Raw genomic sequence first — 17,776 nt, 5'->3', positions numbered from 1 at the left:
GCTGTGAAAACAGCAGCAGTGCCAATATGTTGAATCTAAGCACCAATCTGTTGTTTTGGGAGTCTAAATTATTTTGAAAGCCCTAGCAAATGACTGTCAAGGAGACTTAGGGCTACAGCTATAGCTTATAACAGGATGTTTCACAGAGGTTGTGTCTCAGGTCTTGAGGTTGAATAGTCACATCAGTTCAGGTTCACTCCAATAAGTGTATTTATGCTCTCAGAATGGGGTTCTTGCTTGGACTAAGAAACCTGCTGAGAGCGGCATAGCTGCTGAATGCGAGAAACTTCAGTTAAGAAAGAGAGATGTTTTTCTCCCCACAGCAGTGCAAGGTAGATATCCCAAAACTCCTACATCTCCCAGTGATTTATGAAAAATGGACTTCAGGTTACCAGGTCATTTTGGAGTGGTGTTTCACTTCTCTTTCTCAATTTCTAGAACAAAAATCACGACTATTCCATTAGTTAAGAGTAGATGGCAATGGCAGAGTTAAATATCATACATTCAGGGCTTATAATCCCATAAGACATGTGTCTCATGGGTAAGTCTCCACCAAGCAACAAATCCAGAAAAATTTCATTCAAAGCAACACTACTGAAAAATACAGTTTTCTCATTAGATAGAATGTCAAACATTGCCTTCTGATATTTGCATGTGTTCCTCCTGTTTGTAGTAGAGCTTTGACCCCCAGTATCATACTTCAAAGGCATAGCAGTATTTAATGAAAAAATAGTCCAAAACTTTTCTAACATACAATGAAATCAGTTTTACTTATCTGCTTTCCTTTTAGAAAATCTGACATATTTTAAACTAACTTTGACTTAACACTAAATGTCCCATGTTCATTTAGTAATGTTAAATAAAATTTGCTGCTCAGCAGGGCTAGCTACAAAACATGAGGCTTACTGACACTTTTTTTCTTCCTAAAATGAGACTTGTAATTCAATTATGTACTCATAGGGGGAGAAAACGGTGCATGTTCCAGCCAGCAGCCCCTATTGTCCACATGTGCATTCTCAGATCAAACAGATCTAATAATTCCTTGTTAAAGTCATCATTTCCCATTACATGAGCAAATGTGGCTGGTAAAAGGTAATGGTTACAGTGTGTTACACAATTAACACAGTGTGAAATGAAGTGAAATATGTTTTCTAAAGATGATTTTCAGTGGAAATGGAGTATTTAGACTCTGTGTATCAAAAGTACAGATTCAAATGTGGGCCGTGCTGAATGTTTTTACAAAATTGACTCTGCTCACTCACAGCAGCTCTTCTACCACACATTAAAATTAGCATATTGACAAAAGCACATCAAATATTCTTTAGGGTTATGAAAAAGAAAACTTACATTAGAATAAAATCACTTGAAGTTGTCTGGATATATATAAATGATGGAAGTGTTTTCAGGCTTTGTAATGGTTTCTGCCAAAAAATGTACTAAAAATTCAGATAATCACTAGGACTCCAAGGTCTAATAGACAGCAAGCTTAGCATAAGTAGAATGAATTCAGAAAAGAAAATTACATTGTTCTGGGGGAAAAAAAAATAGCAAAACCTTTGTGACCTGTTTACTGTGTTTTCTACATGATATGTGCCAAATTACCCAAATATAACTGAAGTGGTCAGTGAAATACAATATCAAGCAGTTCACACATATAGAGGTTGTTTATCAATTCATGCAGCTTCTGTCTGACAATAAAGAGAGCAGGTCTAGTAGCAGATATCTGATCTGAAAAAAAAAAAATAATCCGCAGATGTTTTCATGTAGTAGAGCACTTTTTACTACCTATAGGCTAAATGCAACTCCATGGAATTTAAAGCAATGAGACCATTTAATGTCTCACCTGGGTTATGACATATTGCTGGAAGTTCACAGACGGTGCTACAGAAGAAAATATTGCAAGTTCTGTTCTTCAATGACATAAATCCTTAGGGCCATTTTTTTAAGATGTATGGCCATTTCCCATGGGCAGGTGGTGACTGTTATGCACCAGCTCCATGTGTTCTAAACCAGAGTCATCAAAGCTAGCTGAGACTCTAGAGCCATTTAGACAGGTCTATATGTGACTGTGTCCCTGTTACCAATCCTTACTTCTCAAATGGATTCATTGGTATGAGCCAGTTTGACCAGCTAATGACACTGGGAAGGGTCATGTACAAGTGGCAGCCCCTGACCATTTAGACAATTCCTGAGGTACTGTTGTGCTTAACAGAGCAAATATCTGAACTTGAGGAAGCCTATAGTGGTCTTTGATGGCAAGATGCCACACATTACCTACTTTGAAAGATATGGTTAAGCACCTCAGAAAAGTATTTCAGAAGACTACTATATATCATGGTAGAGAAAATCAGGCTGAATCTAGATTATGGGCAATAGTGTTCTGCAGGGTCCCTTACTAAACCAAACAAACTAAATTCAGCTTCCAGTCAGGATGAGATCAGGCCATTCAGTAATTAAATTACACAGGAAAAAAAAAAAAAAAAAAGTTACACGTTCAGAAGTGTCTTCCTCTTGAGACAGGAAGACCCATCAAGTGAAGAGGTACAGAAAACAGATGTGGAAACCAAAAGAAGTTTAAAACCAATGGTCTATCTACACTTTAAAATGGTGCACGGTACAGAAACCTGCCCTGTGGCTGCTGGAGTAGGCTGGCAGGTTTTATCATCTATATTTCTATCTCGCTCTCATGCTGGATTTCTTTCTCACAATTATTCTATCACTCTTCTCTTGAATGTCGATTTCCTGTATACCCTTACGCTTGTCCTTGAAGTTTTCATTTTACAAGCCTACAAAGTATCAGGTGTTTGATGAGACCATTTCAGAGCATACTTATGAGATACATATTTTGTCTTAGCAATAGGGTGTGGCAGCATTTAGATAGCCTTTGGCCCTATCTCCATATATCTTTTTCCTCCTCTTCCTCCCTAACTTTCCTTTTTATCATCGATAATCACTTTCAAGCTCTCATCTCAGTTTAACTAGGTTTTGGAACATGGACTGTCTGTGTTTGTGGCTCCACAATGGCTGAGATAACAGATGCCATTATGTAAATATTAAGTAATAAAGTAAACAATAGATAAATAGCTGTATGACAAACATCAAAAAGCAATAGTTCCATTCCTCTTTTTGCAATTGTCTGAAGGGAGACAGTATGTTTTGTGGGACTCTTCCTGTTGCAGTATCAAGGCCACACTCTATGTCCCCTGGGAGAGGGATGAAGTGGTGTTTAGTGTTGAGGATGAGGAAGACAAGCCACAAAGTAATATATCCACTGACTAGATCTTGCATCTCAAAAACAGAGAAAGGAAAGAATTATTTCACCATCTTGTCCATCTCATTGAGTAGATTCACTCTATGAGACAGATACAACTTCATGTAGCCTGTGATGTCTTCACGTTGTGGTACTATTCACTAAAATCCTCATAGAAAATCCAGTGACTCCAATGTGAATCTTGTCACAGATTTCATTTGGCTTGAAATTAGGTGTCACATGAACAGTCAGATATGCACTTGAGACTTCTCCAAAACTGGGTACTTCAAATCATGTTAGTGCTTTTATTTAAGCAAAGAATGACAGGGAATATAGACCAAAAGTTGATCCGATGTGAATACTTCCAAGACTTGACCCCCTCAGAGTGTAAATTTGACCTTGTAACTGTGATCTCTATGAAAATGATGCAATGTGACTTGCCTGAATAGTGAAATGCTAGATCATGGTACTTCATTCCACAGCTGAAAATACACACAAAAGAAAATATCAACTCTTAAATCAAATGCACTGTACCCATTTGCAGATGGTGTCCAGTTAGGTTACTTCAACTGATTGGCAGACAGAGTTTACGCTCAAATCTCTTATAACCAGCAATTTTCAGTCCACAGACCTCCCAAACTACTCTTTGTGACTCAGATTGTCTGTACATGACTTTTTCAATACACTAAGGGCAGATGATAGTTCAAATTTACGAAGAAAATATTGGCAATAATGATGCTCTTCAATAGCTCTTTTCATAAACTTCAAAACAATGACCTGTAATTGTAGATGAAGAAATGTTGTCATCTTTTAGCAGAATGGCTTTTCTTCAAGTGGAATATGTACAATAATGGCCCTTACATAATTATCTAGAGCAGCAGTGAAGAGGACAACGGAAAGTGTGAGGATCTTCACACAGGGCATGCAGAAATGGCCATGGGCAGGAAAATGAGGCAGATCTATCTTCCTTCCTTGAACAGCAGAAAGCAGCATGGATAAGAATAGACGATATAGATGCAAGAGCTGATATGGTGCCACATGGAAGAGTTTCTCAGCAGTCATTGTCTCCTCCCAGCAGCATAGTCCTTGGAAAGGCAATGTTCCACACTGTCCCGTACTAAGGCTGATGGTTAACATAACTAATTGCAACAGAAATAGAAATAATTGAAAAGTGGAAGGACTCACCTCTGACAGAATGTCTGTAGGAAATGAGCCAATTTACAGTGACCAGGCTGTGAATCAACTGAAAATAATTGGTATTTCAGTTCTAATAGTGAACAACACTGTAAATAAACTCTGAGTATTTTGACTAATCAGTGAACAAGTAAATAGAGAGTCGCTGCCTTACATTGCAATGTAAATGGTCTTTCATCTGTTTAACTAAGCTGTAGAGGTTCGGTTCACAGAAGGACAAACGCACCTTGAAGCTCATCAATCTTGTTCTTATGACAGTGAACACACATTTTCACAAAATTCTTGCTTAGCTGATGACTGGCCATACAATCACCTTGAATAGATTTCAGGCAAAATTTGCCCTTGTTCATCAGTTGTCTATCAGGAAAGGTGGTGAAATCTACACTTCTCTCAATTTTTAACAATAAAACTCCAGGATACTTGAAAGTTCCTACTCTGCTAAAGTACTGACCACAATGAACATTTGAGTACCTAACATATGCCTAAGCCTGAGACATTTCTCTTCTTGAATCCTTGGAAGCAGTAGATCTGGTAGACTTGTAGACTTTTTCTGAGCATGTAGAACAGAAAATAGGAATTGTAGCCTTAGAAAATACAGCTACAGGGGGGGAAGTTGACAGAGAACTGAATTCACACTTTCCACTTTCAAGGCAAGTGCTATAACTAGATGGTTCACATAGGAATGGTGAGGATGAACCCTGTCTATTTTAAAAGATAAATCTTTGTTCAGTTCTTTGAAGGAAAGAAAGGACTGAGGGCTGATTCAACTTGTGCTGAAACAGTCATGAGATCTGATTCAGAGGAAAAGATAAGACTGAGTGACTGGAGACAACAGGCCAGGAAAAGAAGAAATGGAAAACGTATTTTACCAACAGCCTGCACAAAGGTGACCAGTGTTAAATGAAAGCATTTCCTCAGTTCCAGTCCAGGCTCCACAGATTTATCCATGTATTTTTTTACAGCCAGGCTTGAAGTGACTTTGCTTATCCTGTGAACTTACCTTCCTCCAGCCCAAAGCTGCTCAACTGAATCACCTCAATGGTTTTCTCATATTTAAACCCATCACAGAGGTTTACTAGCACAGGAGAGTGTGTGAACAAAGCTACATGGCTTCGTCCTCATATCCATTCAGATCAGAGCACTGGCAAAATCTGATTCTGCCTGCAGGTAACCAAATAAACCTGCACCTTTGTTTTCACATGAAGCTACTCCATGCGTTATGATAACCATGTAAGAACCAAAGGGAAACAAAGAACTGACAACTAATACTTAAACAGTGTAAAAAATAGCTATAGGTGACCTTCGTCTTTCAAATATTTGCATGTAAAATTTTATGAAGACGGACCAAATCCAGCTTAAAAATAAATGACCAAAATTTAATGATGATCAAAAGAAAATATTTATAAAGGTCAAAAATTCTTGTTTTGATTAGAAGGTAGTATTAACACAGAATGCAACCTTGCATAGCTTATCTTAGGCATGTGGTACCAAATAAAACATAGGGGCTTGGTTTAGAGTTATAAGAAAGCCATTTCCCCAAAGTGGAATATCTGTTCCAGACAAAGACTGTATTTGTAACACAATACATATTAACAGTCCAAAGGTAAGTGCTACTTCTAATCTATTAGGAACTGTCATCATAAATCACAAAGAGACTACAGATCTACTCCCCTGGAGAATTATTTCACTCATTAATAAGAGAAGGAATTAGGCCTTTATTAATTGTCACTAGTTCCATGAGAAACACTTCTCTGCCTTGACTTTACACACAAAATTCTACTTGACATGTAGAGCTTCTGACCTTCCTTCCTCCCAAGAGCAGATATATGATAAAAGTATCTCATTGCCTCAATACAGGAAAGTTATCTCTTCTGGTAAATAATCTGGTGATTTTTTTCGTTAGTCATCAAATAATCATTTCTTCAAACTTGAGTGATTGTAGTCTAAAAACTGTAACTGTAAAAATGCCATCTTATTTTTTCTGGCTATGTTAAGACTGCACCTGTACCATCTTGCAGTGATTTACAGTATCACTAAAGACCATGAGAAGCTGATGTTGTAACTTTGAAAGGGAAAAGTACAGGAGAGGGATACGTTATTGAATACCAAAATCATTTTGATAAATGAGGGGAATGGTCTGAAATCAATAACAGAAAATTCAATAGAGACAAGTGCAGAGCACTACACTTGGGGCTTGTCTACATAAGCAGGTTTGTACAGCAAGCTAAAGCACGAATTTGCAGTACACTTGCTGCTGCATATTAACTTTTCATGCTGACACTCTTGCTAAGGAGCAAGTGTGACTCTGTGTGATGTCATTTACTCCACATGCTGCACAGAGTCTACATTAGTGCAGGCTACAAGTATCCACAAGGGAAGACGGCATAGAGAAGCTGGTGTGCTGTAAATTTGTACCATATCTTACTGCAATTTACCAGTGTAAATACTCCCTTAGGGAGAAAAAATCAAATACACAAACAGAAGATGTGGAATTATAAGTTAGATAGCGGTACTGCATAAACAAGTTGCAGTCAGTATAAGCAGCATAGTCAGTGATAAATTATGAAAAATAACTATGATAATGGTATCATATACAATACTTCATAGTATTTAGAAAGAAACAGAAGAAAATAATTCATAGTCTGCTTTGCTCACTGTTATATGACATCAGGCAGAATAATCTGTTTTTTTCAGAGATCCACGCTTGTAAGGTTAGTCAAGTTTTAGAGCAGTCATAGGCATGCAGTAAAACATGCTATAAGAACTGAAACTGCTTAGTCTAGAAAATTAATGTCTCATGGCTGAGTCTGGTAACAGCCTTCAGAGATGTAAAGGAATCCTGTGAAAGAAACTCTTGTCTATTCTTTTAGTCAACACAGATTTGGAAGGAAATAATTGTTTCATTTTCAATGGTGATATTCGATACTATGGAAATGCTGAGGTATACCATGCTGAAGGGTAGAAGAGCAGGTCAACAATGGAAGCAAGACGTGCCAGTCATAAGAGCAAGCAGGACCAGAGAAAGAAAGAGAAAAGGAGAAAAGGAGAAAAGGGGGAAAGGGGGAAAAGAGAAGGGGAAGGGGAAGGGGAAGGAGGAGAAGGAGAAGGAGAAGGAGAAGGAGAAGGAGAAGGAGAAGGAGAAGGAGAAGGAGAAGGAGAAGGAGAAGGAGAAGGAGAAGGAGAAGGAGAAGGAGAAGGAGAAGGAGAAGAAAGACAAGAAATAGGAGAAAGAGGAGGAGGAAGAGGAAGTGTGGTTTTAGCATTCTTGAACCTTTTTTCTGTGTAGGAGCTCAGAATTAGACAGCTTTGTAACTCCCTTTCCATTATCTCATTTAATCTGTGGCAATGTAGATCTTTAAGTGGCCTGTACTTGGCTCAGACATATTCTTTGCAATTAGTTGCAAGGCAGCAACATCTATTGATTGAAGCCTGACAGCAAGTTACTGTGACTCTAATTTTATGTCTTATCTTTTACCATGCAGTTTTCAGTGTTTGTCTAACTTATCTTCCACATCTACTCTATATGTAAAAAGAGATGATGATATCATACTTATCATTCAAAGAATAATAAAAATATGATGTTTACAATTAGATATAAAACTATGCTTATATTTCCATGTGTTAGTTTATTATTCATTTTCATATTGATTATTTAATTGGTGTTCTATGTTCTGCTGGTTATCCATATATCACTTGAATAACTGAACAAGTTCTAAAGTGACTTTACTTTTTACATGTTATAATGGATTCAACACATCTTATGATCCAGATATCCTAAAAAGAGAAGTCCTTGAGTATACCACAGCTCTCTTCCACAAAGACAGCAGGTGGAAAAGATCTAAAACTGAGAGACTAAACATCAGTACCTGCTAGAGAAGTGGAAGGCAAAGAATGAGCCTACAGACTGGCAGTCACAACTTTATATTAGTCTGTTACCCAGAAACATACAAGAAATAGTAGGAAAGTAAATACAAATAGTATGTATTTACTAGCAATAGTGTAAAATTCTTTTATTGATTTCTTCTACCTCCAACCAAATCACTTTGCCTTTTGGTGATATTTAGATGCTTACAGGCAACAACTTCTTTATATCAATTTCCAGACCTATGAATAAAGGACTTACTTATTTTTTATGGCATACTTAAATCTTCACCTAAGGATTAATTATAAGTACCACTACCACTTTTTTTACCTATTATTTCTAAATGAGTTAATGAGTCATTGGCTCAATTTTAGTAAAATATGTAATTATGTATCTCATCCCCTCATATGTGTAAAATGCAATAGTGTGGAACGCTACTCACATGTGATATGAAATGAGTGAAATGAGTTCAACCAAAAAGAAGATTTAGGGAAAACACATTAAACAGGGAAGAAGGCACACCAGAAAGTAGTCAGAAAAGAACAATAAAGTATTTTTTATATATGACATCACAGCAGCAGTCTAGAAGTAGGTCTAATTAATTTGCTAATGAAGTTCACAGGTGATTCTTACATCCGTGAGTTTAGAAGTGAATTAAAAAAGGACCTAAAGAGAGAGAGCTGGAGAAAATAGTGGTGTGGGAAAGCAGCTACTAAGATGTCCAAAGTCTGCTACTTCAAAACTCAAATGGTGAGAAAAAGCACTGGAAAACAGCATAATTAAGATTTTCCATATCTATTAGAAGTAATAGGGGACTGCTCATTAGAAGTAAATTGTTTGTAGTTTTAGACCTGAGAGAGACCATTAGAACTATGAACATGCAGGGATTTCTTTAGAGAGGGGTGATGACACTCTATCATTGGGATTCCATCTGAAATACTGCATTCATTGGTAGTGTTTAACTGTATTACAGACTGAGGAAATGGGAGTTATTCTGAAAAGACCAACCTAGTTCTTATGGAGTTGTTAATTAAAAGCAGCTGTACAGGTAATATTTGTGCAATTAGCAAAATGACCTAACTGGAGAAAATTTGTAAGATTCCTATGAATAAATGAAAGTGAAGCTTTTACCTCAATAAGAGGAAACATTAGTTCAGGGATCTAAATTCAGTAACAGTATAGTCTGCAGGGAAAAAGTAGAAACTTGCTTGACACTTGTAAAACAATGGTAGAAAAGGTTTAAGGTAAATAATATTTCATTGGAAAAGGGAGAGATTACATAATAAAATGTTTCTCACTGTAATAGTTTTGATTAAAGAAATGGTAGCCAGTAAGTAAGTCTCTGACACACAAAGGAGACATAATCATTCCATAATATGGATGGAGTTAGTACTAGAAAATATTGGTGAGCTCCTGAGAAAAACACAGTCCAAAATTTGCATCAGATATCCAACACAGGTTATTACTCCTGTTTTCTGAAGGGCTACAGATAACTTATTGAAGTTCATCAGCTAAAAGTATTCATTAATTGTTCTAAAGTCATGGAATATCCATTTGGGAATCAGCTTGTTGAAGTGTCATTGGCACACCAGCTGTGTTGCTACTGACTGCCCACATTATTAACTGGGAATGACCTACAGGTCATTAGCAAAATGAAGACTACTGCACTTGTGTCACACACCTGTATATCAGTCCCTTTCATACAGTTTATGAGTGAACTTCACACTTGGGGGGTTAAAATGAATGATTGTTAGATAAATGTCCTTCTTATACAACTAGATGAAAAGCAAACAGAAACAAAACAAACAAACAAAACAAAATTTTTTAAAAAATGTCATGAATACGAGATCATCACAATCCCTGACAGCCAAGCTCTATTATTTCTGTTTCATTCATCATCAGCAATAACAGTACTGGGTTCTAAATGTAGCCAGTAGAATGGAGTCCAGAGTATTTACCACTGGAGGGAGTATGTTGCAATTATTGAAACTTCCTTGCAAAAAAATCCAGCTTTATTCTCATCACTTTCTCACTCTATGACTAATAAAAATCCTCCACTTCCACCCAAGAAATTGAAAGATTCTTAATAAATATGGCATAATAAATTGCACCACAACTATAGCAGTTGGATACTCTTAGAATTAATATGACTTTTATTCACACTTAGTAAGTGACCTAATTTTCCCTTGGGTTACCTGTTTCTAAGTAGGCTTTTGCATCCCATTTTAGATTTGCTGTGACCTAGATGAGGAATTGAAGGTCTCATGTTGTTTATGCCTCTGCCAACTCTGTTTTTTCTTTTTTTCTATGATGAACAGATCTGTAAGCGCACTGGGCTTTTCCCAGGAATTCAGTACCCTGTCCATAAAATACTAGACAAAGTATCTAACTTACTTTTTGAAATGGCTAATTTCCACATCTTTGTTGATGTCTATGATGTGTTTCAACTTTATGCAATTTTTTGGTCCCTCTAATTTCCTGCTAACAACAAGCAGAAGTTAATTTCACAGACCACTAAAGCCTTCCCTCATAGCAATATCCCTACTTACTACATGGCTGAGGTAGGAGCTAGGAATAAACCTCACACATGCTCCATCTTCTGAAATCCTGTCTTTGACAATGAGACTATAGCTTTCTCAGAATTAAAGTTCAAGTAAGTTATTAGTTTAGCCCTGATATAAAGCACCTACAAAAAACTACATTTGTTTCTTTATCCCAAGGGCAAATTAAGATAAAAGATTTAAAATTATGTGTAGCATGCATAGCATATGAGTCCAATCTGAAGCAGAGATCCACTGGCTGTGCCCATCTAACAGAATTAAAAAATAATATAGACATATTCCAATGAGAAAATAAACTTCTGCACAGAACAAAGTGATCTCCTTGTTGGTTTGGGTAATGATAGTATTTAATTTAGTAGGGAATATATAAAACAATGAAAAGTATTTCTTTTGAGTGACAGGATGCATCAACCCTTTTGAAGGGGTTACGCTACACATATTAGATCATATTGCCAGGTGCGCATTACCCAAGGAAACACAATATTCCCATGGTAGTTTATTGTATCTTCACAAATTACCATTTAATTTTAATGATTGTTCCTTTCACAAACAGCAAAAAGTGTTAACCTTATCCATAGATACTGGGTTTCTCAAATTTATGTGGAATGTTAACTAATTGTGGATTTTAGCATAATTTCAGTAATATATTCCCCATTCTTGAAAATGTAAAAAACAAAGAAACAAACAAAACCAAACAAAACCAAACACACACACACACACAGAAAAAGAAACAAAACAAACAAAAAAACCCCAACATTTCTATTAGGCAATAGCCTATGCTTCTGTTGTCAAAATGGTTTTGGAAAAAGTGTTCATACTCATACTCAGTGGTAGCAGGTAACTCCTCAAAGGGCTTTAGTATAAATGATGTTAATCAAGGTTTCCTTTTTTTAATACATACACAAAATGAACCAATTTCTTCACTTCTCATGAGTTCCAGACTGTTACAGTGGAATCAGAAATTTTGCAAAGGCTCAGGAATGTTTGTTTTCAACTGATGTATACATGAGTACTTTAAAAATGATACTTTTTTAGAACTGAGCATACTTTTTTAAAAAAACTAAAAAAAAAAAAAAAAACTATTCCATAAACAATATGTCTCAAATTTATAAACAAACAATTTACAAGAACTCTGCAGTACATCATTTTGAAAATCAAAAGTTCTTGACATCAAAACTGTTTCTGATAGGTATTGTATATGTTTCTGTATCATGCATCTCCTAGCACAACCGATCTTTGATGCAGCCATTTGAGACATGATTCTTTTCCATTTCTAAATGCAGTTGGATACAATTTGACCACTTCTGCCACAGAAGGACATGGAGGACTCATCAGATGCTAAGACTGAGGTTCAGTATCTTCTGGTGAAGAATAATTCTTCAGATCAGACGCCTGAGATATAGGTTGGTTTTGCCGTAAAAGTAGCAGATATTTTGTAATCTCTCTTTTCCTGCAAAATTCTCTAACGCATTTTTTTCAGGGTAGTTTACAATAGTCCTACAGGATTCCAAGTTACAGCATAAGATTCAGAATGCAGGAAGTTGTAAAGATTTGATCACAGTAAAACTGTTCTTTGCTCTCCTATAGATAGAGTTTGAACATTTCTTAGTTCATTATAAATAAATACAGTAAATTTAAACAGTTTCTGACATCATACTTTTTAAGTAAATGAAACTTTGAAAGACAATGGCTTTGTAAAGATGAATTTATTAGTTTGCTTACTATCATGCAAACTTGGGAAAAGGGCAAAAAGGGATAAAACTTTGAGTGACTTCACAAGGAGGGAAGAAATTATATTTTCTGTCCCATGCTGAAGTATTTTCATAAAACTAACAAGTGAAAGTCTTCCAGCTTTCCATCACTATTTAGAGCTTTGATCAGTGATTTTTGCAATATAAAACCACCTGTTTCCTATATCTTAGATTCTTTTTCTCAGAAGCAGGAGCTGACACATAGGTTCTATCACTACCTATCCAAGGCAAATTTAGCATATTGATCTTTGCTCGAGTGCATGTTCCATGTATTTTTGCAATATGAATAACTGTTTTAATTAAAATATTCCTATTTGTGACTTCTCTAAGTAGCAAAAGTAAGACAAAAAGTATGCTTTAAATGTTGGTGGTTTTTTTAAAAAAATAATTTAACAAAAACAGTCCCTTCATTTCTTAAAAACAGATAACTCAACCTTCTTAGCCCTAAAAATATACTTTTAAAGATACGCATCTTTATTACATCCAGAATTAGTGAGTTATAGTGAGGCAACCTTTGCCTGGCCCAGCACTCTATTAAGGCATTGTTCATGACCCAGATACCCATATATACATTGTTTAACTGAATAAACATATTCGTGTTCATTAAATTCTTTTTTCAAATAGCAAAACTAAAATCATTCTCTAGCAAAGTTAGCAAACAGGAAATATTTCCCAAAGAGACTGAATGAAAAGCAATGAACCAGCACCTAAGTAACACATTATATATTTTGATATCAGATCACTATTTCACAACCAGATCACCAAAAGAACTCTTCCAAGTTCAAACTCAAGAATGCCCATGAAGAACAGAAAGCTCTTCAAAGGCTTAAGACTGAAAATAAGACTGATTGTGACAGAGATAAGGTACCAGCTACCACAATTAAAAGAATCAAAACCATTGCATGATGAATAATTCCTTCTTGTATTAATGTTATTTGAAAAGCTGACAAGCATATATGTGAACAGAATGTATCTACTTCATATATTTATGGAACATTAAAAAAAATATTGAAACTGTACTGCTAAGAGAATTTCACATCCCTTTTCCAGAAATAGAAACGAGAACACGGAGCACGTAATGCTCAATCATAATACAAATTGCTAAATTGCTAATCATATTTAACACTGGAATTCTACATACTATTAAATGGAAATTTGTATTGAACTCAATAGCAAAATTCCCATTGACTTTAAGAGAGATAAGATTTTACTGTTGGTCACAGCACAAATTACTTTATGTTTTACGTTCAGAACAGCCACTTTCCATAGAGCACAAATGAGGAAACACTACCAGTATAATCACAATTCCTGTCAAAGAAAAAAAAAAAAATGTATCTCAGCATATTCCTGAATGAGATCAGAATCTGGACTATATGGCTTGTACAATTCATTTCTCCAAATCTACACAGGGTCCGGGGCCACAAGTTTGTCCTGGAAAATACCATATATAATGAAGAAATTCCCACAAGCATATCTGTTTACAGAAGCCGAAGTAATAATAATGAGGAAGTCTCCTGTCCTACTTATACTTCAATGGGACAATATTTACTTGCCAATAATGTTATCAATTTGCTTTGTTTCGTTCTCTTTTAGGTTCTGCACATTTCAGCAAGAGAGGTCCACAACTGGAAGTGGTTTCAAAGTTCTGCTCTTCTTGAAACATTAGTTTCTGGGGACTTTGGAGAAGCTGTTCATGATGCTGGGCATATTTGGAAGCCAACCCATATCAGCATTCACAGCTTTGACACAAGAGCACAGAATCTGGGAGTTAGGGTGGAAGGGAGAAGCAAGCATTGCCACGAATGATAATTCTGAGAGATATGAGATAAATACTGAGTTCTTCTTTGGGCAGCCTTCTTTTGGGCACAGACTTTTTATAGTTGCTGTTTATCTAGATGCTAGGAGTAAAGTATGCCACTATACACACACACACACACACACTATATATATATATATATATATATATATATATATACACACACACACATATATATATATATATAATCTATGAGCTTTATTTTTATAGGAAGAAAATTTCCTTGTACCATAAAAAGGGATCTCTTCATTCCATAAGGAGCCTCAGACGAGGCTAGAATTAAGGCAAAGGCCAGCCTGTGTACATGTGTACACAGAGAGCAGCTCCATGTTTTCCCACTTCTAAATTATAATGAATCATTTTTAACAAAGCCCTGCTTCTGTAATTTCTTGTCTGAGTAGGGGCTTCCACTCATGTTAGCAAGAACATTCGGTAATAAGACCTTCTTGCTAGGAATAGGGCCCAATAAATTTTTTATATATTCTACATATATGTCTATATTTATTTGCACACACACACACATATACACACACAAACATGCACACACACAGATTTATAAATATATGTATGTATATATACATCTGCAAAAAGACAAGATTGAAAACCATGTCAGACTTGGAGAGTTACCCACTTGCCAGAACCATTTAAACTACTATCTACACAGTACATGTTGAAACTCAACTTTAAGATTTTTTTTATTTCTATGTACAGTTCATTTTTTTTCTCTGGAAATAAAATATCTAAATACAGACAGACTGTAATGTTGTATATGTATAGCTTTCAACAATACTTCAGCTGAATAAATGCTTTGTACATAGTTCTGTCTTTAAATGGAGTTTACAGCTACATTGATAGAATGGATTCCTCTTTTTCTTGATTGTTTTTAACCAATAACAAGCAGAGAGACAATTACAAGTTAATATTAATAAGCAGCTCAAATAACACTGGTTAAATTATGTACAATACAAACCATTCATACAAATGAAGACTAGGATATTGAATTTGTTACAATATTTTGTAATAAAGATAAGACAGCCACTTACAACTTACATGTTCTCTGCCAGGCATTTCACTTCATAGAGATCAGTAGGAAAGTTTATAAGTAGCTTAGCTGGCCTAAACTCAACCAGGTTTAAAGAATCAGAGATTAAAGGGTCAGAGAAATATGACACCAGAATGTCTGCCCACATGTAAATTCAAAATGTTTGCCCATCTTTACTAGTAACGAGCTCACTCCATGGAAGAAGAGCCACCTAAAACCACCTCGAATGTGCCTACTGTATGCTGGAAAAAAGTCACAATACTTTGCTGTGTTCATATAAAAAGGAATACTGAACTCTAGATGCACATTTTTCCCACTTTAACAAGTATTTACTCCTACAGTAATATTTACCAGTACAGCTACTCCAAGCAGCAGAATGCAAGAGTGGGGATTATTGATTGGCGTGTACTCAAAGGACTTTCAAAGAGATTTCCATAACAGTCTGCGTTAGAAACCATTCTTTGTACAGTTAATCCATTTTGCTTGAAAACAGGTTATCCTGAAACCTTAGATATCAGAAAATGAAAGCTTTCTTAACAGGTATCTCGATAGCTGTGAGCTGAAAAGAGTGTGTGTCTCTGTGTATGTGTATGGTTTTATTTCAAATCCATAGTGATTTACAGCTAGATTGATACATGGAGCTGACTGGGCAAAAATTACATTAGATTGTTTTCCATTAACATATTTGCAGCCATTTGACATCAGCAGCAGCAGGTAGACACATTCCAGGCAATAGATGTGGCCTTGCTCCGTGAGGTTGCATCCCTGTCATACGACCTCTTTTATTCCCCAGGCTTCAGTCTCAGACACAGGTTGGTCCTCACCCTGATGGGAAGTAGGGTGTGTCACTGTGGTAGTTGTAATCAGGACACACCTTCTGTACTAGTTTATAATCTGTACTATAAAAGGAAATGTAAATACAGATTACTTTAAAGGGCTTGGAGCAGAGCCATGACACATGGCTTTGGGTCTGCTCCTGATAACAGGTTTTTGAAGGGTCATAGTTGCAGAGTGTGTTCTTGGTAGCCTTGTCAACTTTTTCGTACTCGATTCGACAGTTAAAGGACTTGGAATCTTTGGCATCAATCACCGTCTGTTGTGCCAAGTCAAATTCCACTATTTTTGTAGGGGGCACTAGGCTTACAGATACATTCCCTTGACCAGTGGAGTTATGCCTGAAGTAAACACTAAACGTCCCATTGCCATGGTCAACGATTTTCCCTGTTATTAACAGATTTAGCTTCACAGTCTTGATGTTGGAATGAAAATCGCCCCAGCCAAACATTTTCTTAAATTTCCCAGTCTTGACGATGGGCCGCCTCTTTGCTCTGGGCCGAGGCTCTTGCAGGTCTGTGGAGTTCCTCAGCCAGTCCCAGAGATCTTGCTCAGAATAAGTTTCTGGGGCATCATACCGCAGGTCCAAATCTGTTTCATTTTCCTTTCCACGAAAAGTCTGTGACAGCAGTCGGCTGATGGACAAGTCTTTACTACTTTCTGTCCATATATGCTTTAATATGGATTTGGAGCTTCCTGATTTTAGAAGTTCTGCTTTTCCTCCATTTGTTAAATTTGCACAGGTAACCTGAAAAAGAAAGAAGGGAAGAAGAAAGAAAGAATATCTTGAGATATGCAATACGTATCATCATTCCCACCTGAAACCAAAATGATCAGATTTCAAAATCATAAGGAATTTTTTTTTATAAATTAAATTGTATCTCTGTACTCAGTAAAGCAAAAGAGAAATATCAATTTTCCTCTTCTTTCCAAGTAGTTATTACTTAATTCTCTTTTGCCAGTCTTTTACAGTGGCCTTCAGATTTAATCCCAGCCATTCACTTTATTCTTCAGCCTGAAAGTTTCTTCTCTTATGATGTCCGTAAGTGATGAGTATATAACAAAGTACTGTAAAGACTAAGGTACACAGCCATGCCATCCTCCAGTCTATATGTGGCTTTCACTGGCCATTTCTCCTCTCAGAGTGACATACGCTTGCTTGAATGTTCTCTCTGCAAAGCAACTGTGTCTTCTACCTTCAGAGTCACATTTGATTATTTTTGCTGCCTCTGGAGTCCACTGTCAGGGTGGTGCCAGTCTGATCATGTTCAGAGTCCATGTCATTATAAATCTAATAATATCTAATAATATGATTCCCCCACTCCTTTTATGAGTACACATCAGTCTGTGTTCTTTACAGGGACCTTCAGTCACAACTACAATATAAATAATAGAATAATGAAAAACTTAATGAGTTTTGCATCAACAGCTGTACATACTGTGTACCGTACCTCAGTTTATGCAAG

The 17,776-nt window shown here is 36.3% G+C and overlaps 1 protein-coding gene across 2 annotated transcripts in view; it reads right to left on the bottom strand.

Moving 5' to 3' along the window:
* Nucleotides 1–15,102: 15,102 nt before the first annotated feature.
* Nucleotides 15,103–17,776, bottom strand: part of NXPH1 (neurexophilin 1) — a 139,414-nt gene continuing 136,740 nt past the window's right edge. For both annotated transcript variants that reach the window (XM_065051164.1, XM_065051163.1), the window contains exon 3: nucleotides 15,103–17,058. In XM_065051164.1, coding sequence (XP_064907236.1) covers nucleotides 16,297–17,058 — 762 coding nt within the window. In that variant the 3' untranslated portion in view covers nucleotides 15,103–16,296. The remainder of the gene's footprint in view (nucleotides 17,059–17,776) is intronic.

The sequence above is a fragment of the Columba livia genome, chromosome 2 (genome assembly GCF_036013475.1).
Source record: "Columba livia isolate bColLiv1 breed racing homer chromosome 2, bColLiv1.pat.W.v2, whole genome shotgun sequence".
In the NCBI taxonomy this organism is placed as follows: Eukaryota; Metazoa; Chordata; class Aves; order Columbiformes; family Columbidae; genus Columba; species Columba livia.
The sequence above is the reverse complement of the archived record's forward strand: the minus strand, read 5'-3'. Positions and strand labels throughout refer to the sequence as shown.